General features: G+C 41.5%; 1 protein-coding gene across 3 annotated transcripts in view; it reads left to right on the top strand.

Annotated features, from left to right (window-relative positions):
• whrna (whirlin a) overlaps positions 1-18983 on the top strand; it is a 207836-nt gene that overhangs the window by 169946 nt on the left and 18907 nt on the right. For all 3 annotated transcript variants that reach the window (XR_003694607.1, XM_028601736.1, XM_028601737.1), the window contains exons 6-8: positions 10673-10885; positions 12971-13192; positions 18753-18827. Coding sequence is in view for 2 of the 3 variants with exons in the window: in XM_028601736.1 (XP_028457537.1) it covers positions 10673-10885; positions 12971-13192; positions 18753-18827 (510 nt within the window). In the remaining variant the exon portion in view is untranslated. The remainder of the gene's footprint in view (positions 1-10672; positions 10886-12970; positions 13193-18752; positions 18828-18983) is intronic.

An 18983-nucleotide genomic window follows, 5' to 3' on the forward strand; every position in this document is an offset into this window, starting at 1 on the left:
GCTTTGGTATGATTTAATAAATTGTAACATTGTCTTGTGATGTGTGAGTCAGATGGCAGTACTTGGTTTATTGAACTGGAAAGGCATACTTGATGCCTGCTCAGCTGGACTAGTCATTCATCTTTTTTTTTGTTATTTTTTATTCGATAGTGACAGTGGATAGACAGGAAAGGGGGAGAGAGAGGGGATGACACGCAGCAAAGGGCCGCAGGTCGGATTAAAAACCGGGCGCTGCAAAGGAATCTTTTGACCAGTAGTGATTGGCATGTGATTTAGTGCCCATTTAGTTTGCACCATATGTAGCCCCCCAGCTCCCCGCACCCCCTGCTGAAAATGACTTCCCGCGCCTCTGGTAGCCAAGCGCTTGCCTTTCTAGGTATTTGTTTAAATCACTGGCTGCTTTTCTTTAGCTTTTAGCCCTTTATATTTCTTTTGTAAGTCTTGGCTACTTGAAAGCTTAATGCTGAGCTCATCTATTTGGGAAGTCAAGATGCCATTCTGTTGTTTTATGGCTTCTGTTTCCCCACTAACAGCACAGGACTTCTTTGCCCCTGTCCTCTGTAATTCACCTGAAGGGTGGGTTTGCCCCCATCAAACTCCTGAGGAATAATGTACATAAACTTTTTGTTATATCATATATCTGCCATCTGATGTGCACTGTCCTACAAAAAACAGAAAGTGGTATCACATTTAAAAAAAAGTATTAGCTCCGCCCAGAATTTGGAATATCAGAATGTGATGTCATATTGGCATCACATACTTGCCACAACTAACTCCTGACTTATCATTCCCACACTTTTAAACGGGGAATTACACACATTTCAGATCAGCTAATGTCTTCTTCTGTGACTCTGGAAGAGCTTTATAAAGACTGGGAAATAACTCTGACGATGTCATCAGGGTTATTTTGGGATTAATTTAACTTGTAAACAAGAAAAGAGACATTTAACAATAGATGATAACTGACGAAATACATATATAAAGTTGACAAAACTCACTGAAGGCTGATTTTCTATCTCTAACTCAAACTCTTTAATTATAAATTTGAATATTCCCATAGTGTATGCAGTTAGTATAATTATGACGGGACCTTTAAATTATCAATCAATTATAGATGTGAACTGTGATCTACATTTAACTATCTATACATTCATATCTGACAAAATTCTAATGTCAGATATGAATGTATAGACAGGTAAATGTAGGGATGTGTCAACACATCCTCAGCATACATATAATCTCTTTTAGAATGATATACCGGGTATTGTGCTGCTTAAACAAGCAAAGAGATCTTTGTTCATCTTTTCATTTTCTGCCTCCCCTTGCCATCTCTCCCTCAGCTGGTGCCTGTGGATTCAGCCCATCCCAGCGGTGACATCATCTGTCCTTCCAAATACCCCCTGCCTCCCTACCTCCATCCTGTAATTGCAGCCCAAAGGCCAAGCCAGACCGATAAGCTAATTAATTAAGGATAGGTCACCAAGCAATTGTCAATTGTTAATTCTTCTCTGACCCCATTTGGGCCCTGATCTAGAGCAAATTAATGTTGTTTGAGAGATAACAAAATGTATTACAGTAAATAACAAGGGTACATATTGCTTTTGTCAGTCAAACCTAAATTGATTATTGGAGCCTGGGATCGCTTACATTTAAAGGTACACCAGGATGAGATGCCTTGCCTTAAAATGTTTGTAGTAGCAGGAGTGCACATACAGTACAGTAATCATACACAACAAAACTGAAAAGCTTGACATGGTCTTGTTACAACCTGAAGGCATTCATAGATAAACGCCTTAAATTCAAAAACTGCTGGTACTTGAAATGGAAAGCTAGTGAGCTTAACCTTAAGATCTGCTTTTATCAACAAGATAAATTGCTCAACTTTGAAAACTGACACTTCACAAAGCTATCTGGCAAACAAGGCAAATTTAGTTCTCAGGTTCCTTTTGTTTTGCAGTAGTGAGGTACTTTTGGATACTCCAAATGAAATCTGCCTGCAGGCTTACACAATTCATGATGGATTTACAAAACCGCATGGGTAACAACAACACAAATGCAGTTGGATGCCCACCGCTTGAAAAGACAAGCAAGTTTAAGACTGATTTAAAGAAAATAGACCTTTTGTGAATAACGGCCAAACTAAATCCCATGGTCTGAATGGAATAGGAAACACTATCAGATAAAGCCCGTTTTTTAAGTTCTCAATATAAAGCTGTCTGTGTTCTAGGGGTGTAACGGTACGCAAAAATCATGGTTCGGTACGTACCTCAGTTTTAAAGTCACGGTTCGGTTCATTTTCGGTACAGTAAGAGAAAGAAATGCAAACATTAAACTGCAGGTTGTTTATGACTATAAACTTATTTTTAACAATTTGTTTACACTTTTTTTAAACACTTTTTAATAAAATACAATAAATAAAATATATATAAAATAAAAAAGAATAAGAAATAAAATACTGCTGCAAAGTTCTTCACTAAATAAAATACTCTGTCTCAAACCAATATCACATAATAAAATATAATGAAAAATATAAATAAATAACTATGGATTACAGTGCAGCATTACGAATCCCAGCTTGTAGGCCTGCTCATATTAAGTCCGTTGACGTATTTCACTGGGAAACCGAAGTGTTCCCAAACAGGAGACCTGATATGGCTGGCTCTTCAGGCGCCGTCTTGTCCATACTGTCTATGGGCTTGTCTGCATTGGCCATGACGCTAGCTAGCGAGAGGCTGGGCTAAAGCGTGCCGTATGTGTTGTTGTCGGGTTGTTGTACAGCGGAGACTTCCGCCACTTAATATGTTCGTGTGGAAACACGAAAATTGACCTAGGTTCCGCACACAAAAGATTGTATGCCTCCACATGAGTGGAGGCACAATTGATGACACTCTTAATTGGGAAAGTCTTGTTATTGTGAGGATGGCAGAAGGGGCGTGTCTTATAGGTGTTGTTGCACTGTGCACATCCTCCACAACGATAGTTGCCAGTAGGTAATGGGCTTAATAATCTTTGCGAAGCTCTCCTTGGCTTATATCTCGCAAAGTCAGCGTGAACTAGAAGATCTCTGAGATTCTTCTTGAGTTTGTATACGAAGAGCGGCAGGTCATTCATAACAGTGAGAGTTCGGGATCTGATTTTAGAATGTGCCAATATTTTTTGAAAACTGGATGTATGGTATGCGAAAGAGGAGATTAAGTTGTGATACAAGTGACAGAAAATCACTTTTGTTTTTTCTTACTTTTCTTTAGCAAGTCTGACCGAGGTTTGTTCAGGGCTGTTTTGTAAGCTTTGTCAACCCATTCCGTTGGATAACCTTGCTGTACAAATCAGTCTTTCATGTCATTTGCTTGCTCCATATAGTCCTCAGTGGTCTCGCATATTCTTCGGAGTCTAAAAAATTGGCTTTTGGGTAGACCTCTTTTTAGTGGGGTAGGGTGAAAACTACTCGCCAAGAGAAGAGTGTTTTTTTGTCTCTTTTCGGTATAATGTGATAGACAGTGAACCATTCTTTTTAAAAACCCACTTGTCCAGAAAATGGACCCTCTCCTGGCTATAGTCTACTGTGAACTTTAAATTGTCATCAAAACTGTTCAACAAGACAATAAATTCAAGTAGTTCATCGACAGTGCCTTGATACAGACAAAATACGTCATCAATGTATCTGTAACATTTCCAAATCCTGTGTTCTTTTCAACATTCATGACACAGTTTCTTTCGAAGAAACCCACAAACAAATTTGCATAATTAGGTGCACAAATAGACCCCATGCTTGTACCAGACTCCTGTAGATAAAAGTCCCCATTAAACATGAAATAGTTTTTCTTCATCATAAAAGCAGTTAGGTCAATTAAAAACTCGCTAGGTAGAATAGCAGCGTTGTCCCAGTCTTTTAAGTAAAAGTCCAAAGCTTCCAGGCCACAATCGTGCAGTTTGTTGCTGTAAAGACTAGCAATATCTAGTGTGACTAGAATGACTTCATTAGGTAAATCAATTACACACGAGATCTTATTTATGAAGTCCCTAGTGTCTTTGAGATATGCCGGCAGGTTGTGCAATCAACAAACTCAGACAGAGGCGCCAATAGGGAATCAATCTGTGCCACTATTTGACGGCCTGGGGGACCAGTCAAAGATTTATGCACTTTTGGAAGTGTATTAAAAAACAGGACGAATTGGGTGCTGGCAATAAAGAAATTCAAACTGAGCTTTGGATACACTTTTCACAGGTCACAAAATGTCTCACATTTTCACGAAACTTGGCACAGATGATCTTCAGACCAAGCCGCACAAAAGTTATTCCATTGCGTCTTGATATTCGAAAGCGTTTGCCCGTCACAGCCAATCAAAATCGACGGCGAAGCCGCTAAACAGGAAGTGACCCAATCCCGAGGACGTAAAATAAATTTGGTGACCTTTGACCACTATGGGGGTGCTATAATCACAGGAAGTGAGCTCATATCTCAGCAACGTTTTGATGTATGAAGTCCAAGCTTTGTACAGGGACAAGGTAGCTGATTGTGAGGACGTGCAAGGTAAGTGGTGTTATTTGGCCTCTAGGGGCGCTGTAATAAAGAAAGTGAGCTCATATCTCAGCAATGCTTTGATGTACTAAAGCCAAACTTGGTACAGGGACTTGGCAATTGATTGTGAGAACGCACAAGGACATTGGTGTAATTTGGCCGCTAGGGGCACTGTAACAAAGTAAATGAGCTGATATCTCAGCCATTCTTTATCCATTTGCCATCAAAGTTTCTGTGAGGGCTAGCTCATGCCATGGCAACGCCATTCCTGCTAGTGTGCTGCTTGGCCCCCTCATTGCTGCTTGCTTAATTCATGTTATGGAATTTGTTTTACAGATTTTTCCTGTATTTTTATTTTTTATTTTTATTTACGTAAAAGAACATAAAAAACTGACTGACATTTTTTTTTTAAGAAAAGTCATTTCTCACATAGACATTTGCAAATGTAAGGTAATTTCACAAACGTTCCTTTTAAATTTAATAGATTAACCTATTAGATTCAATTGTAATACTGTAAATAAATTTCTTAAATTAAATACAATTAATGCCAGTTAACAGTAAAAGAATATAAAAGATATATGGCTGCAGCAGACATGACTCTGGCATATGGAGGGTGAGAGAGGATAGAAACTGACCCTTTTCCCCCTCTTACCTGCAACTTCTCCACATGTCTTTATTTTCTGTGCAGTTTTGTCTCTCTGTCCCTCGGCCCTGCAGGTAACCTACATCACTGTAGCTTAAATTAGCTTTCAGAAGTCCTCTTTTCCTCCAGTTATTTGATTTTGACGTCCAGATTCATGCAAATATTAACACACATTTAAAACAAAATTTGCATGGTTGTCAATGAGAAGCTGTTGATCTTTTTGTTGTTGGTGAATAATATAAAAACTTTATTTATCCCGAATGAAATTGTTGTGCAGCAGTTGCAGTACAAAGTGGGAAAGAGTGCAAATATATAGGGTGCAAATAACAAATTATAAACATTAAAAGTTATCAGTAAGGCGCTAAAACCAAATGTACACAATGCCAGAAATGTTAGGATACCAGTAACTGTTATACATATAAACAGGTTAACAGTTAGGTGCAAATTCTAAATATACACATGGTAAAAGTAAACCGTTCAAATCAATAAAGCAGTAAAAATGACACTAGTGCCATAATCTATAGCTAAGCCTCACTGTTACTGTCTTTACTGTTTCATTCTGTTTTATACTGCCGCATTCATTCAGAACGTAAGGTCTTTATTTATCATGTGCACAACAATTACAGTACAGGGAAGCAGTTGTAATGAAAATCATACCAATGTTGACATGTGTATAAGGAAGAAAGGAGAGGTCACACAAGTAACAACCCAATGTCCCTGAGCCTGGTGTCGCAGGACTGGATGCTGCTGTACTATCTACTGTATCGTCCACAGTATCGTCAACCATACCACCTACCGTACCTTGTACAGTATCGTCTACCGTACAGTCTACCGTACCATCCACTGAACCATCCACCGTATCGTCAACCGTACCATCTACTGTACCATCCACCGTATCGTCCACTGTATCGTCTAACCGTATCGTCTACCTTATCGTCCACCGTATCATCCACTGTACAGTCTACCGTACAGTCTACCGTACCTTCCACTGTATGGTCTACCGTATCGTCCACCGTATCGCCTACCGTCACCCTACCTTCTGCCAGATGGCAGCAGGCAGAACAGTTTGTGGCTGGGTTGATTGGGGTCTCTGATTATCCTGTTGGCCTTCTTGTGTAGTCTTGTGGTGTAGAGGTCCTTCATGGATGGCAACTGCAATCAAACATCTGCGTCATAGGTTACTAAAATTATTTTCCGATTTTACAGGCACTCACCTGTTTATTTCTCTGAATTGCTACAGACCATTTTTAAAACCACAGAGCAGATCTTTTTAACGCAGCAGTCAGTCTTCGCTTCATTTCTGGGAGATTTTTTGAACTTGTTTGAATCCAGCAGGGTTAGTCATCCAGTTTGTGTTTTGGTTGTTGGTACTAAGATGTTTCCGATGACCTTTTAGACCTTTTCAAAGGTTTTTCAGGAAACCTTTGCATAGAAGTCATCAGATATCAGGAATTCTGAGCCATGTTTACAGATAAATAAGGTACAGTGGAAGTGTAGTGTGCTGTACAGGGTGACCCCAACAGCAGCAAAGTGCAGTGTGTCTCTGAATTTAGTGTTGAGATTAATGGAGGTGTGATTCTACAAAACACAGGAGAATAGTCTCATCTATTGAACAATTCCTTTTTTGTCAACTTTATCTCACAAACTTTACTCTTTGTATTGTTAAATGAAAACAAACCTGGTCCACTAAAACCAAGGAGCTGATATAAGACTACATGAGGAACAAAACAGCCCTTTATCATCAACAAGGAATGTGGGGAGAGGCTCTTGGACTTCTGTTTTCTGGGCGTGCACATAAAGGAGGACCTGACCTGGAGCTCTAACACCACAGCATAGGCTAAAAGGCACAGCAGAGACCCACCCTGCCCAAAAACTGCTAGTGTATTTCTACCGCTCCTCCATAGAAAGCATACTGACTGGGGCAACCTCTAGCTCACCCAGTAAGAGCGTGCGCCCCATGTAGGCTGAGGCCTTTGCAGCGGCCCTGGTTTGAATCCGACCTGCGGCCCTTTGCTGCGTGTCATCCCCCATCTCTCTCCAACCTTTCCTGTCTATCCACTGTCTCCACTCTGAAATAAAGGGAAAAAATGTCCCAAAAAAATCTGCTACACAGCAGCAGAGAGTAAATTGTTCCAGAGGGTTGTCACCACCACCCAGAAGATTGTTGGCTGCCCTCTCCCCTCCATGGATGATCTTTACAGTTCCTGCTGCCTCAGTATGCCCAGAGCATACTAAAAGATCCATCTCACCCCAGATACTCTCTGTTTGAACTGTTGCCCTGGGGCAGACGCTTCAGGACAACTAAAACACAAACAAACAGACTCAGAAACCGTTTTTATCCAAAAGCCATAACTGCACTTAACGCTACTTGGGTATCAAAGATGAATTGTGCAGTGAATGTCTTGTATGTGTGGCATGTCTGTCTTTTTGTGTCTTTATGTTCTTTTTCTTTTTTTAAAACCTTTTTAAGACTTGTGTTTTTATAGTGACTTTTAGAGGCTCTTTTATATTAATGTATTCACCTGTTTGGCACTTTTGCTGATGTTCTGCACTGATAGGACTGCATCCGATTTCATTGTACGTGTACAATGACAATAAAGGCTATTCTATTGTAACAAGCTATAGCAGACATAAGCCGTGCTCCAGCTTTATCTGATTTGTGCTTTATCAATTGGATATTGTTAGTGGTTGTTGTTGTTGGTCACTGCGATACAAAGGACCAATTCGCTTATCTGACATTTAGAAACCCAGCCAAAGAAAGGCCTCAGAGATGGCTCAGGTCCAACAAACCAACCAGCGTTACTGGATGTCCATAAACTGTAAAAATTGTGGTTTTACAGGAAAAGCGTCCTCTCTCCGTCCTCGTGCACCGCCTTCTTTAGCAGATCTCATTAGCAGGAGACTGCAGGTGTTCCACTCCAGTTGAGTGACAACCGATTTCATTAGTTTCCTCAAGTGCTGATCTGCCCTCTGATACGACAGCGAGAGACAGTCTAACTGCTCACTTGCCTCATGTGGTCCCGTTGGTTCGTTCCGCGGCGCCCTTCCGTTAAGTAACCGGGACACACTTTAGAGAAATGTTGGCGCTATGCATTGAGGTGATTAAGATTCAGGGTAACGCCAGAGTTCACCTTGGGCATTAAACGGTTGTTGGCTCTGCTCGGACTGGGACAACTGCTGCTGATCATATAGACAGAGGAGTGCCGGCAAGACTTGAGGACGAGATGAAGGCAGAGAGTGAAGGAGGAAGGGAAGACAGCGCCGGGTCGGTTTCTTCCTCCTGTTTCCGTCTCGTACAAACTCGGGCAGACACAGACCCCGAAGCTGTGACTTTGAAGTGGTGTCTTTGATTAAGGACTTAATTAAAGAAAAGCTGCATGCTAGTGAGCAGATAACTGATGATAGAAAAGGAACAGGCAGAGAGGAAAAAGGAAAAGATATGGAGCAGAGAAGTGATATTGGCAGCTCATCAGTTTCTGAAGCAAGTGTCGTCCTTCTGATTGGCAGAGAAGCCAGCTGGCACTCTGGAGATGGATGTGAAAGCTGGAAAAGAAGAAAAGCCTGCCACCCACATGTGTGAACGATACTTGCTGCAAGCTGTGGTGTTATTGCCACAAAGCATAACGATAATGGATGATGGTAGGGCAGCAGGAAGAAGGAAGGATGATAATTTATACATTTGGGACGAAAAGACTGGTGGTTACTTCAGTGTATGTGGTTGTAATTAATATTATTTTTCATCATCTATTTTTCTGTCCCCCTTGATCGGGTTCCTGTCTTTGTGTTCTCTATGACCCTCCGAGATTGTCCTCCCCTGGGCCAGATTAACCATATGGGTAACTATATGGGACCGAGCCAAACATCTGGTTAGATCCCGTTAACCAGTTAAACAAACAAAACACTGCAATGTCGAGCTGACAGAACTTCCCCGTGTTGGTCAGCTCACCTCACTAACAGGAGATGTGATGTAAGCGGACAGGAGAGAGCGATTGGAGGTGTGTGTGTGTGTGTATATATAGAGAGAGAGAGACTGAGAGAGAGACCGAGAGAGACCGAGAGACCGACCAGCGGAGGTGTCGTGTCTTGTTTCCCGGCTGCTGAGTGGAGTGACGGGGGGTTAGGTCCGGAGACTCCAGCACGGTCAGGAAGCTAATACTAAGCTACTGTAAGCTATTTAGTTTCCTTTTAGCAAAACACTCTGAGTGAAATTATTTCCCTCTGGTAAACAGTACGTAGTGTAGGTTATATGTTTAGGGCTTTTATTGTGAAAGGTAAGAACGGAACGAGTGTCTCTTGTAAACACCGCCTTTGTCAAAGTTGAGAGTAGTAACGTTTGCCGTCTGTAGTCTGTGGTTCGGACAGCAGCCTCCGTGTTGTTATGATCCTCATAAGCAAACAAGACAACGTGATTGGGTGTCTTTACTCGAGGTTTGAACAAATTGTGATGGTGAGAGGTCATTTTCGGTTTTAAAAAGTGAAAAAATTAACTGAGGACCACAATGTCACACATGGCACATGGCTTTCTTTACTTTCAGTCCTGGCCATCGAACATGAACTTGTCAGAGGTCTTGATTATGAAAATATTGTGCACCAGTTTACTTATTTAAAGTCAAGAAAGAAGGCCAGTATGTAAGGTCTATGTGCTAATAAATTGAGCCATAACATGATTGTGCCTTAGTAGAAAAAGTAAGCCTATATTTCAGAGGTGGAAAGTAACGAAATACATTTACTCACGTTACTGTATTGAGTAGTTTTGTTGTGTATTTTGTATTTTTCAAGTAGTTTTTAAAATCGGTAATTTAAAATGTACTTAATTACGTTTTGAATGACGTATTGTATTTCACTACATTACAAATCCCATCCGTTAATGATTTCTTTTAAAAAAAAAACGCCTGTCAAAGGTGACTGAACTGGCAGCGTTCAATAACTCCACATCTAATCTGTGGAAGCATGTTTTGGTATTTGTGCATTGGTACTTCAACCAAAGTTTTCATGACTAATAGCAAGTTGCCAATTAGCAAAACAACATGTTTTGTGGCATTGCTAATTTTTTTTATCCTCCATCCTGTCCATTAAAATCTCACCTTCCTCATTTTTGCTTCCCTGCCCGTCCAATCCCCTCCCCGCCTTCCTCACATCTTTTCTTCCCTCTCTCCCATTCTTCCTCAACCTTCCCATCACATCTCCTTCACCCTCCTACTCGACAGTCCCTCTTTCTCCTCACTCTTCCTTTTTTTCTGTATTGTACTCTTGATTCTTTTCTCGTTTTTCACTCCTCCATTCCACCCTCATCCTCCTCTTTTCCATCCCCTCCACATCATTCTCTAAACCGTCATCCTCTCCGTTTCTCTACATCTGACATTACAGCTGCTGCCATTCCGTTTCCCCACCTGTTCTTCACCTCTTCGATTTTCTTCCTCCTCATCCTTTTTAAAGTACATTTTAAAAGTTAATTTCAAAAGCATTAAAATCTCTTGTCTTTTTCTTCCCCTCTCCTCCACCTACACCAGCCTGGGTTTTATAAAGGCGTTGCGGGGTCACAGGTGACCCTGTCCAGCCTGGTGAACCAGTCGCGGGCCATGCTGGAGGAGCAGGCGCGCCACTTGCTGACTGAGGCGGAGCGGCAGACCATGGGCTACTACGTGGAGGAGTACCGGAACGGACACATCGGTGTGGAGCAGCTCGTGGTGGCGCTGTTCGAGCTGCTCAACACGCACGCAAAGGTAAAGGACCAGGAGGCTTGTTTGAGAAAGCAAAGATCAAAAGAATCATTTTTCTTGTGTCTCTCTCTCTCTGTGTGAGAATGCAGCAAGGTTTGAGTTGAAGCTTCTGAGCCCTTGTGAGATATATTTTTTTACTGTTTTGTTTTCTTACTTCATCCCCGGCTCTTAAAAGTATCTTGATTTTCTCACAGTCTGCAGTAGTTCACCTTGTAAAGAACACAATAAATCAAAGGCATTTTATTTCTGATTATTCAAGTACACTGCTGTATCACACACCCATAGAAAGCGTCTCCAGATGCCTTATACTGTATTCAGAGCTACTGTACAAATTCCTTACTGGATGGGTTGGTTTTTGTATCGTACAAAAGTACAAAAGGAATTAATCTAAAAATAAGAGTAGGGTTTAATCATGGTTAAGATTTAGTTTAATCCCACCAGTGTTGTACAACACTCAGTTTAATGATTTAAACCAAAGTCATTGTTTAATTCACCTTATGCAGTTTATGAGCGCCAGATTTATGTCAAAGCCCAAAAATAGGACCATCACTGCTACTCCTACAAGTGTTGTTCGCACCAAAAAGTTTAACACTGAGCGTTAGCTGGTTATGTTTAAACACACACGTTTCTCTTCTTTAAAGGTGCCCTGCCACACGTATTTCATTACTTTGTGGTAATGTCTGAACTTCTGCCATGGAATCTGTAAAATGTTTTGTGGAAAAAATGCCTTGGTTACCTTGTTTCAAGCCATTCTAGCGTGTTATAGAAAGCCTGCTGGAAGACTCTGCTTGATATGTGCCAGTTCTCATTAATATTCAACGAGCTAATTTGCTTGACTCTGATTGGCTAACAGCTAGCCAATGAGAGCCTGGCTATCAGCATCCTTTACCCAGCACAACCGGGCGATCTCATGAATAGTAATGAGCTCAGGCAATATGATGTCAGACTGACCAGCTTTTGTAATTGCCCTGATTTCTCTGCTTATTTCTTTTCAGTGGCTAGAGCTGACAAAGGAGGTAGCAGTTTATTTTCACATTCCCATTCACGACATAACACAAACGCATATGGACCTGACAGATTTAAAAAAATACAAGTAAAAACAGTTTTGTGTGGCAGGGCACCTTTTAAAAAAAACAAAAAAAAAACACTCTTATGGTTGAGCTGTTGGACTGTTCCAGAGTTGTTCTTAGAGGTTTAGTTTCCACTTATTTTCTTCAAGGGAATGCTCTTATTTTACTCCACTCATCTCACAAATGCAGCTATTATTGAAGTCCAACCATCCCAGCAACTGTCCGTTCTATCTGAGTCTATATCGACGACGTTTCAGTTCCGTGATTGCTCCTTTGCCGCCAGAAATTCCGCCAGATGTCCATCATTTGGGATGGATGTCCGTCACTTTCCTCTTTCTTTGTGTTGACATTCTAACCTCCGGTGGATTTGTGAGGACTATGGTTAACTGCTCCTCAGATCTCTGCAGGGTAAATCCAGACAGCTAGCTAGACTATCTGTCCAATCTGAGTTTTCTGTTGCACGACTAAAACAACTTTTGAACATACACATTCAAATACACCAAAACAAGTTCCTTGTACGAATGGTGATTGGTTTAATGAAAAGCCAATAAACCAGAGCACGGTTTTCTCCCATCCCAGAATGCTGTGTGGACTAGCCAGACCCTCCTACGCAGCGCTGTGGAGGAAGGTCTGGCAATGAGAGACTATTTCACTCTTGATCAGAGCTGATTTTAATCTGAGTTTGGAGAGGATTAAACCAATATTTGAACAAAGGATTAAAAAACCTGTTCAGTTTAAAATAAGGTTTACAGTTTACGACAAACAATTAAATTTTGTTCATACTATCAAATCGTAGCAGAAGTTAACTCAGGACACCTTACAGATGGAGTAGGTCTAGAACTATAATTAACAGAGATGCAACAGTTCCCACAAGAGCAAGCATTTGGTGCTAAGTGCACTTGTTTCGGTCCTGTTTTAAGGTTAATCTTAGTAAGAACCAACCCACCAAGTCCGTTACATCATACCTTTGCCTTCCCTCTTGTGTCTTCCCCCTCTGTACCTTCCACTCTCCCCCCAGTTCTCTCTGCTGTCAGAGGTGCGAGGTCTGGTCACCCCACAGGACCTGGAGCACTTTGACGGGCTGGTGCTGAGACGTGAAATTCAGGCTCTAAAAGCGCGACAGGGAACAGCTGGAGCCGCGGCGCTCCAACCAGACTCCCTGTCCATGGTGTCGTACCCAGACACCCTGACCTCGTCTTCAGCCAGCTTCATGACCAACACCACCCTCAGCTCTGCACGGGTAGGCTGGGTTTACCAGTCGGATAATAATCTGGTTCTTCTTGATTTCATGTATGCTCCTGAGTTTGTTGAGATGGGAAGTTTTTCTTTTCTCTCTTTATTTGAGTTATTGGGTATATGGAAATATAAAATGGATACTGTGGGGAGAAAATGGAAGCTCTCTTTAGCTGTGTGTGTGTGTGTGTGTGTGTGTGTGTGTGTGTGTGTGTGAGGCAGAGAGGTAGTGTGTTATATTTCCATGGATTATAATGGATTCTGCTGTAGAAAAGAGTCTGCTGTGGACTTTGATGGGCTGAACAAAGACACGTTTCAGTGCCTTCCTGTTGAATCTGAAAAGTCCTTCAGCTGAAATGTGATAGGTTGTGTTTTTCTTCCACCTCAATAACCTCACTCCCTACCTCACCCCAAAAACCGGTGCCTCTCTCCCCCTCTATAGGAAAGGCTGCTCTGGCTGATAGATATGATGGAGGTACATACACTCCGACTCTCACCTTGGTTTGCGGTTTTGCAGTGAATTAGTTTGCGGTGTTTTTCTTCTTTCTTGTTTTTCTTTTCTCTACCTTGATTTGGACAATAACTGTAGGGCTTTTAAAGAAAGGGATGTGTGTCTCCACAGTCCTAATAGGCTGTGTGTGTGTTGTGACTGTACAAGAAGTCCGTGGCGGTTTTTGTTTAGATGAGATCACTGTTACATCTTCGAGTATATTGAGAAGATTTTTCTGTGGTTTCACTTAGTTTTTTTTATGTGCATAAAACGGGTGGATATTAGACACATTACATTAATTAAACATGCTTCTGTGAGACTTACCCAATGAGCCTATTATACAGTTCTGTCATTACATACTTTTGACAATCCTTAGGGGAAACTATAGTTTTAGCTGTGTAATCCAATGCTTCTTCACTACAGCAAAGCACATTGACTCGGCTTTAGCCCTTTAGTGAAACAATCTGAAGTGAAGGATAACAAATTATCCCTTTTATTACATTTTCATTTGATCGGGGTTTAAATTAAATTGGGAGACAACTGCCCCTGCTCCTCTGTTGTGTGTATGTTTCTCATCATATCAGTGTTTTACTGGACACCTTTAGTTCAGTCTAGTTAACCCGTGCCAACAATTTAAAACCAAAAGTGTTGGTATGTGGTAAATGGGTCAGCAAGTGAATTGATTGGTTGTGGATAAGGTAGACGGTTGATTGCACAGATAAGCACACACATACAGTACGTACATTGACTAAACTGACAGCGGAGATAAGCTGTTGACTGTCTGCAGATTTTTTCAACAAACAGTCCTCTTTCAGATGCCTCTGGTGGGTTTTCTTTGCCTTTCTGCTTTCCCTCTAAGAAGCGACATCTACATGTGTGTGTGTGTGTGTGTGTGTGTGTGTGTGTGTGTGTGTGTGTGTGTGTGTGTGTGTGTGTTTGTGTATTTGTGCTGTTTTGGACCCATGGGTGCCTGCTACCACTGCTGTGTAAAGCAGATTAGAGAGCTGGGTGGGTTTGGGAGGATAACAACATTGGATTTCTGATCCACACTCAAAGCCAGGTATACAGTCAACTGCATACCAATGCACGTGCACGCACACACACAGACACAAACATACACACATTATACACACAAAAACCTGGTCTAAAGTCAATATCGCAGCATTTCATTGTTATTTTAACAGCAAATTAGTAAAATATGCCTAGGCTTATGCACAGCATGCGCACACTATGCTTGTTACACACACAGGGAAGCGCAGCAGCACACAAACATGCAAAAGATAACAAATAAAAATATTACGGTGGAAATCCGCCATCATAATAGCAATTTGCCAAGGTCCAAACATCCTGGCTTTTAAAGGGAATTGGAGATGACACTCTGATTGGTTTATTGCATGTTACGCCCAAAACACACCTATGAATTAATGAAGACACTAAGTACAACCCTTTTGAACCATGTGCCCGGCACACATACCCTTTTTTCCGCCATCAAACTAGCAAAAGTGGATTTGTACACGCCCTAAACGCACCTTCGCCAGGCGCTTCACGCCGTGTGCTTAGATCATTAAAATAGGGCCCCTAGTCTGGATCAATGGAAGAACATTTCCAGGATAAAGCCTGACTGGATGCCAGGCTTTGTCCCTCACCTTCTGTTCCTTGTGTGTTGCCATCCTCAAAATCCCATTCGCTTCGGGAAACAATAACCTTTGAGCTGGCAAGCTATACACTGAAAATGGCAAGTTTTGAAGAAAATTTTAATCTTCCAACAAGGCAGGCCTGCTTTGTTCTTTCGGGGAATGATTGTAAAGATTTTAAAGAATATGTGTATGGCATATATAGGGTTGGGCATCGTTTGGAAATTAACGATTCCGATTCCAATTCCGATTCTTCCTTTCGATTCCGGTTCTTATCGATTCTGATTCCAATTCCGATTCTTCCTTTCGATTCCGGTTCTTATTGATTCTCAATTCCGATTCTTTGAGGGGTTGAAACGGGTCACATGCCTATTTTCACAAATAAGAGGAAAGTTTTATTTTGTTTCAATGGTGGTTTGCAGTTTTACAGCTTTTTCAATGTAAAATAAAGCCACACTAGAGCCGCGCTTACTGTGCGCCAAGGCTGCAACACAACAAGCGCCTGGCCGCTACGGAAACCAAAACTTGCGCATATTAAATTTGGAACCCATGATCGGATTTGAAACCAAATCCTCCAAACGATTCCAATAAAGAAACGATTCTACTGGCATCGTAATTTTTGAAACGATTCAAAGTAGGAATCGGTTCTCGATGCCCAACCCTAGGCATAGATTGGAGGGATTGCTGTGGACAACATACACTCGGCGATACACTGGTAGGAGCAAATAACAAGATAACCATGTATCTAGCTAATTTAAATAGCTCATCTTACTGTATTGTGTGAACAGTTAATTTAATATCGTATGTGGCGTTTTCTTTTGCGGGGTACAAATGTTCCACCAAAAGTTCCTTCCCGAGACTATTTTGCAGAGAGCAAGCGTTGCTGTGTCCGGAACTAAGAGCCCAAGACGAATATGATTGGTTTTGGATTTTTTTCTCCTATCCTGGATTGTATGTTTGGCATAGCCAGACCTTACCTTCATACCCCTACCGCCGTGATCAAAACCGCTTCCCCTCTGCTGCCTTTCCCTCATTGAAATGACTGTAGGCGGTGTGAAAGCACCTTTAGTATTACAAATAAAAGTTTTATTTTTTATTTGATGAACATGGGCACTGATACACGAAGCTGAACTAAATGGTTTTTATTTTTATTTAAAGAAAAACGGCAGTGTATGCCCAACCACAGAGAAACAGACTACTGCGGCATGCCTATTGTGCAGTCTTTTGGCATCTCATAAGCCTTAACACTCATGGATCTACAGTATTACTCTATTATTATTTCAACTTCTCACGGATACCTGTAGCCATGCCAACGCAGTCCTATTTTAGGTATGACCACGGTCTTGTCGAGTCAATACACTGCAAGACCGCCAGATGCCACAAAACACCTTCCAGAATCATCTGTGGGCATATCAGTACGAATGAATGAATGAATAAACTTCATTTATATAACACCTTTGCTGCACAAAATACAGAACAAAGTGATTCACAATTCAACAGCAAGGAACACAAGTTGAAAACTATACACATACCCTAGGATGATGGGAGGAAATGTTACTATTATCTAAAACTTAAAGAAAGTCATAATAGATTTTTTTTGTAGTGTTTATGATCACAATTGCTTCCACTGTCGATGCAATTTAACATCTATGATCTTGTCAAGATCCTCTTGAGTCATTTGCCACTTCTCAAATAAAATAAATCAGAGCTGCTGTTTAGTCTGGATTGTATCCCATTTGTCTTTAATGATGGTCACTATGTCAGTTTAGTGATCATCAAGCATTGCCTTTCATTCCTGCGGAGAGACATGTCAGACAACATGTAGAACTAATTATAGCTTGCAGTCTGTCAACAGGGATATCGGGGGGGCAGACAGGCACCGACCTCCAGGATCAGGAATGTCAACAACCGTTGCATCCGAGGTGTCACGGAGCATGTGGTAGACACTATGCAGGAGAAGGGCCAAAAACTCTGACATCCTTGTCTTTCCGTCGTGACGCAGGATCGGTTGTTTTCCACAATAACAAACTATGCAGGGCAGATTTTAGTCGCCAGTAGATCTCATTCTGATCCCAGCAGTCAAACGTGTTACACGCCACCTGCATACCGCCATTTTTCACCATAACCTATGAACATCACACTACTTCCTACATGTGCACTGAACGTTGGCATTGGTTGGATGTAAATCATGTTCTGCAGGATTGCCTGATATGATTCCTGGGCAGACTGAGGCACAGAGGCTTACACAGAGACACACACACACACGCGCGCACACACACACACACACACACACTGTGGAAGACACAATCACACATACACACAAACACAGCATGCTCTGACTGCATACAGTGCAGAGCAACGTCTCGGCATGTAGAAAGTAGATTGGGATAAATAAATTGTCTGTAAGTGCTCCCTGTGCAGCAATGAGGGGTAATTAAGCTGAATTGATGGGGCTTTTGTTTTGGTTTAGTGGCAGAGTTAAATGAAGGGCAATGTTTCTCTGAACTCAGCTCCTCTGCTCTGAAATCCCTCACAGATCTGCTGCAAATTACCTCCTCTCCGCCACGCCGGTGGGACTGAGCTGCCCAATCCTGCTTTGAAAGCTGATGGGTCTCTATCGATTTACCAGCATGCGTGTTTTGCTTTGCTAGGAGACATGATAGCCGTGTTTGTGTGTGTCTTATCTGCTTTCCTTACTCAAACTTTTTTTGATCAGTCTCTTTTATTTTCAAATATAACAAACAAAAGATATACAATTCACACATGAAATAGTCAAGCCTAGTTCCTGTCCATACAAAGAACCCAAACAACTCCCCAGTGCCCCCCACCCACAGGTACTGGACCCCCAGCTAATTTCCATGCATCCCGACATACTCAAATATGAGTCTGCAGAGTCATACATATATAATTCAAATATCTAAGTAAAAGAAAAAGACATCATCAATAAATAATAATAAAAAATAAAATAAATATTATATATATATATATATAAAATAAAATAAGTATGCACACACAATTGGGTTACATAGAAATGTTAGTAGCTGCCGTGTCTTCTACAAAGGAAATAAATGGCTGCCAAATGATATAGAATTTTCTAGTGGACCTCTTACAGTGTATCTAATTTTTTCTAAGTGAACATAACTCATGACCTCCCTAATCCATTGGCCAACCTTACTAATAAACTTTAAGATTGACAAGCGAATGCGAGCAGATATTGACATCTTTCCTTTTCTCTAGTAGACCTACTTGTTTTGGGACAAACGCACATCTGTGTTTAACATCTGCTCACAAGCTTCAGTCACTCACTTTAATCACTCTCTTCTTCCCGCCCCCCTCCCTCTCTGTTTTTCTGTCTTTGCTCTCTTTCATCACCCTTCCCTCTATCTCTTTCACCTCTGCACCTGACGTCCCCTCTTCCTCCATTTCTTTCCTGCGTCTCTCAGAACGACAGCGTGGTGGAGAGTAATGAGGATCCTCCTCCAGAGAGTCTAAACACGCTGCTGACCGACATCTCACTGGTGAGCCCGGCAGGCAGGCAGGGAAAGCCCCTGCTTTGGCCTGATAAAGATGGATGTGACATGGGGAAGAAGTTAGGAGGGGTGGGAAGAAAATAGTAAAAAAAAAAAATTAAAAAAAGGGTGATGGAGGCACTTGAGATGTTGCCGACGTGCAGG

Source organism: Perca flavescens, chromosome 16 (genome assembly GCF_004354835.1).
Source record: "Perca flavescens isolate YP-PL-M2 chromosome 16, PFLA_1.0, whole genome shotgun sequence".
Lineage (NCBI taxonomy): Eukaryota > Metazoa > Chordata > Actinopteri > Perciformes > Percidae > Perca > Perca flavescens.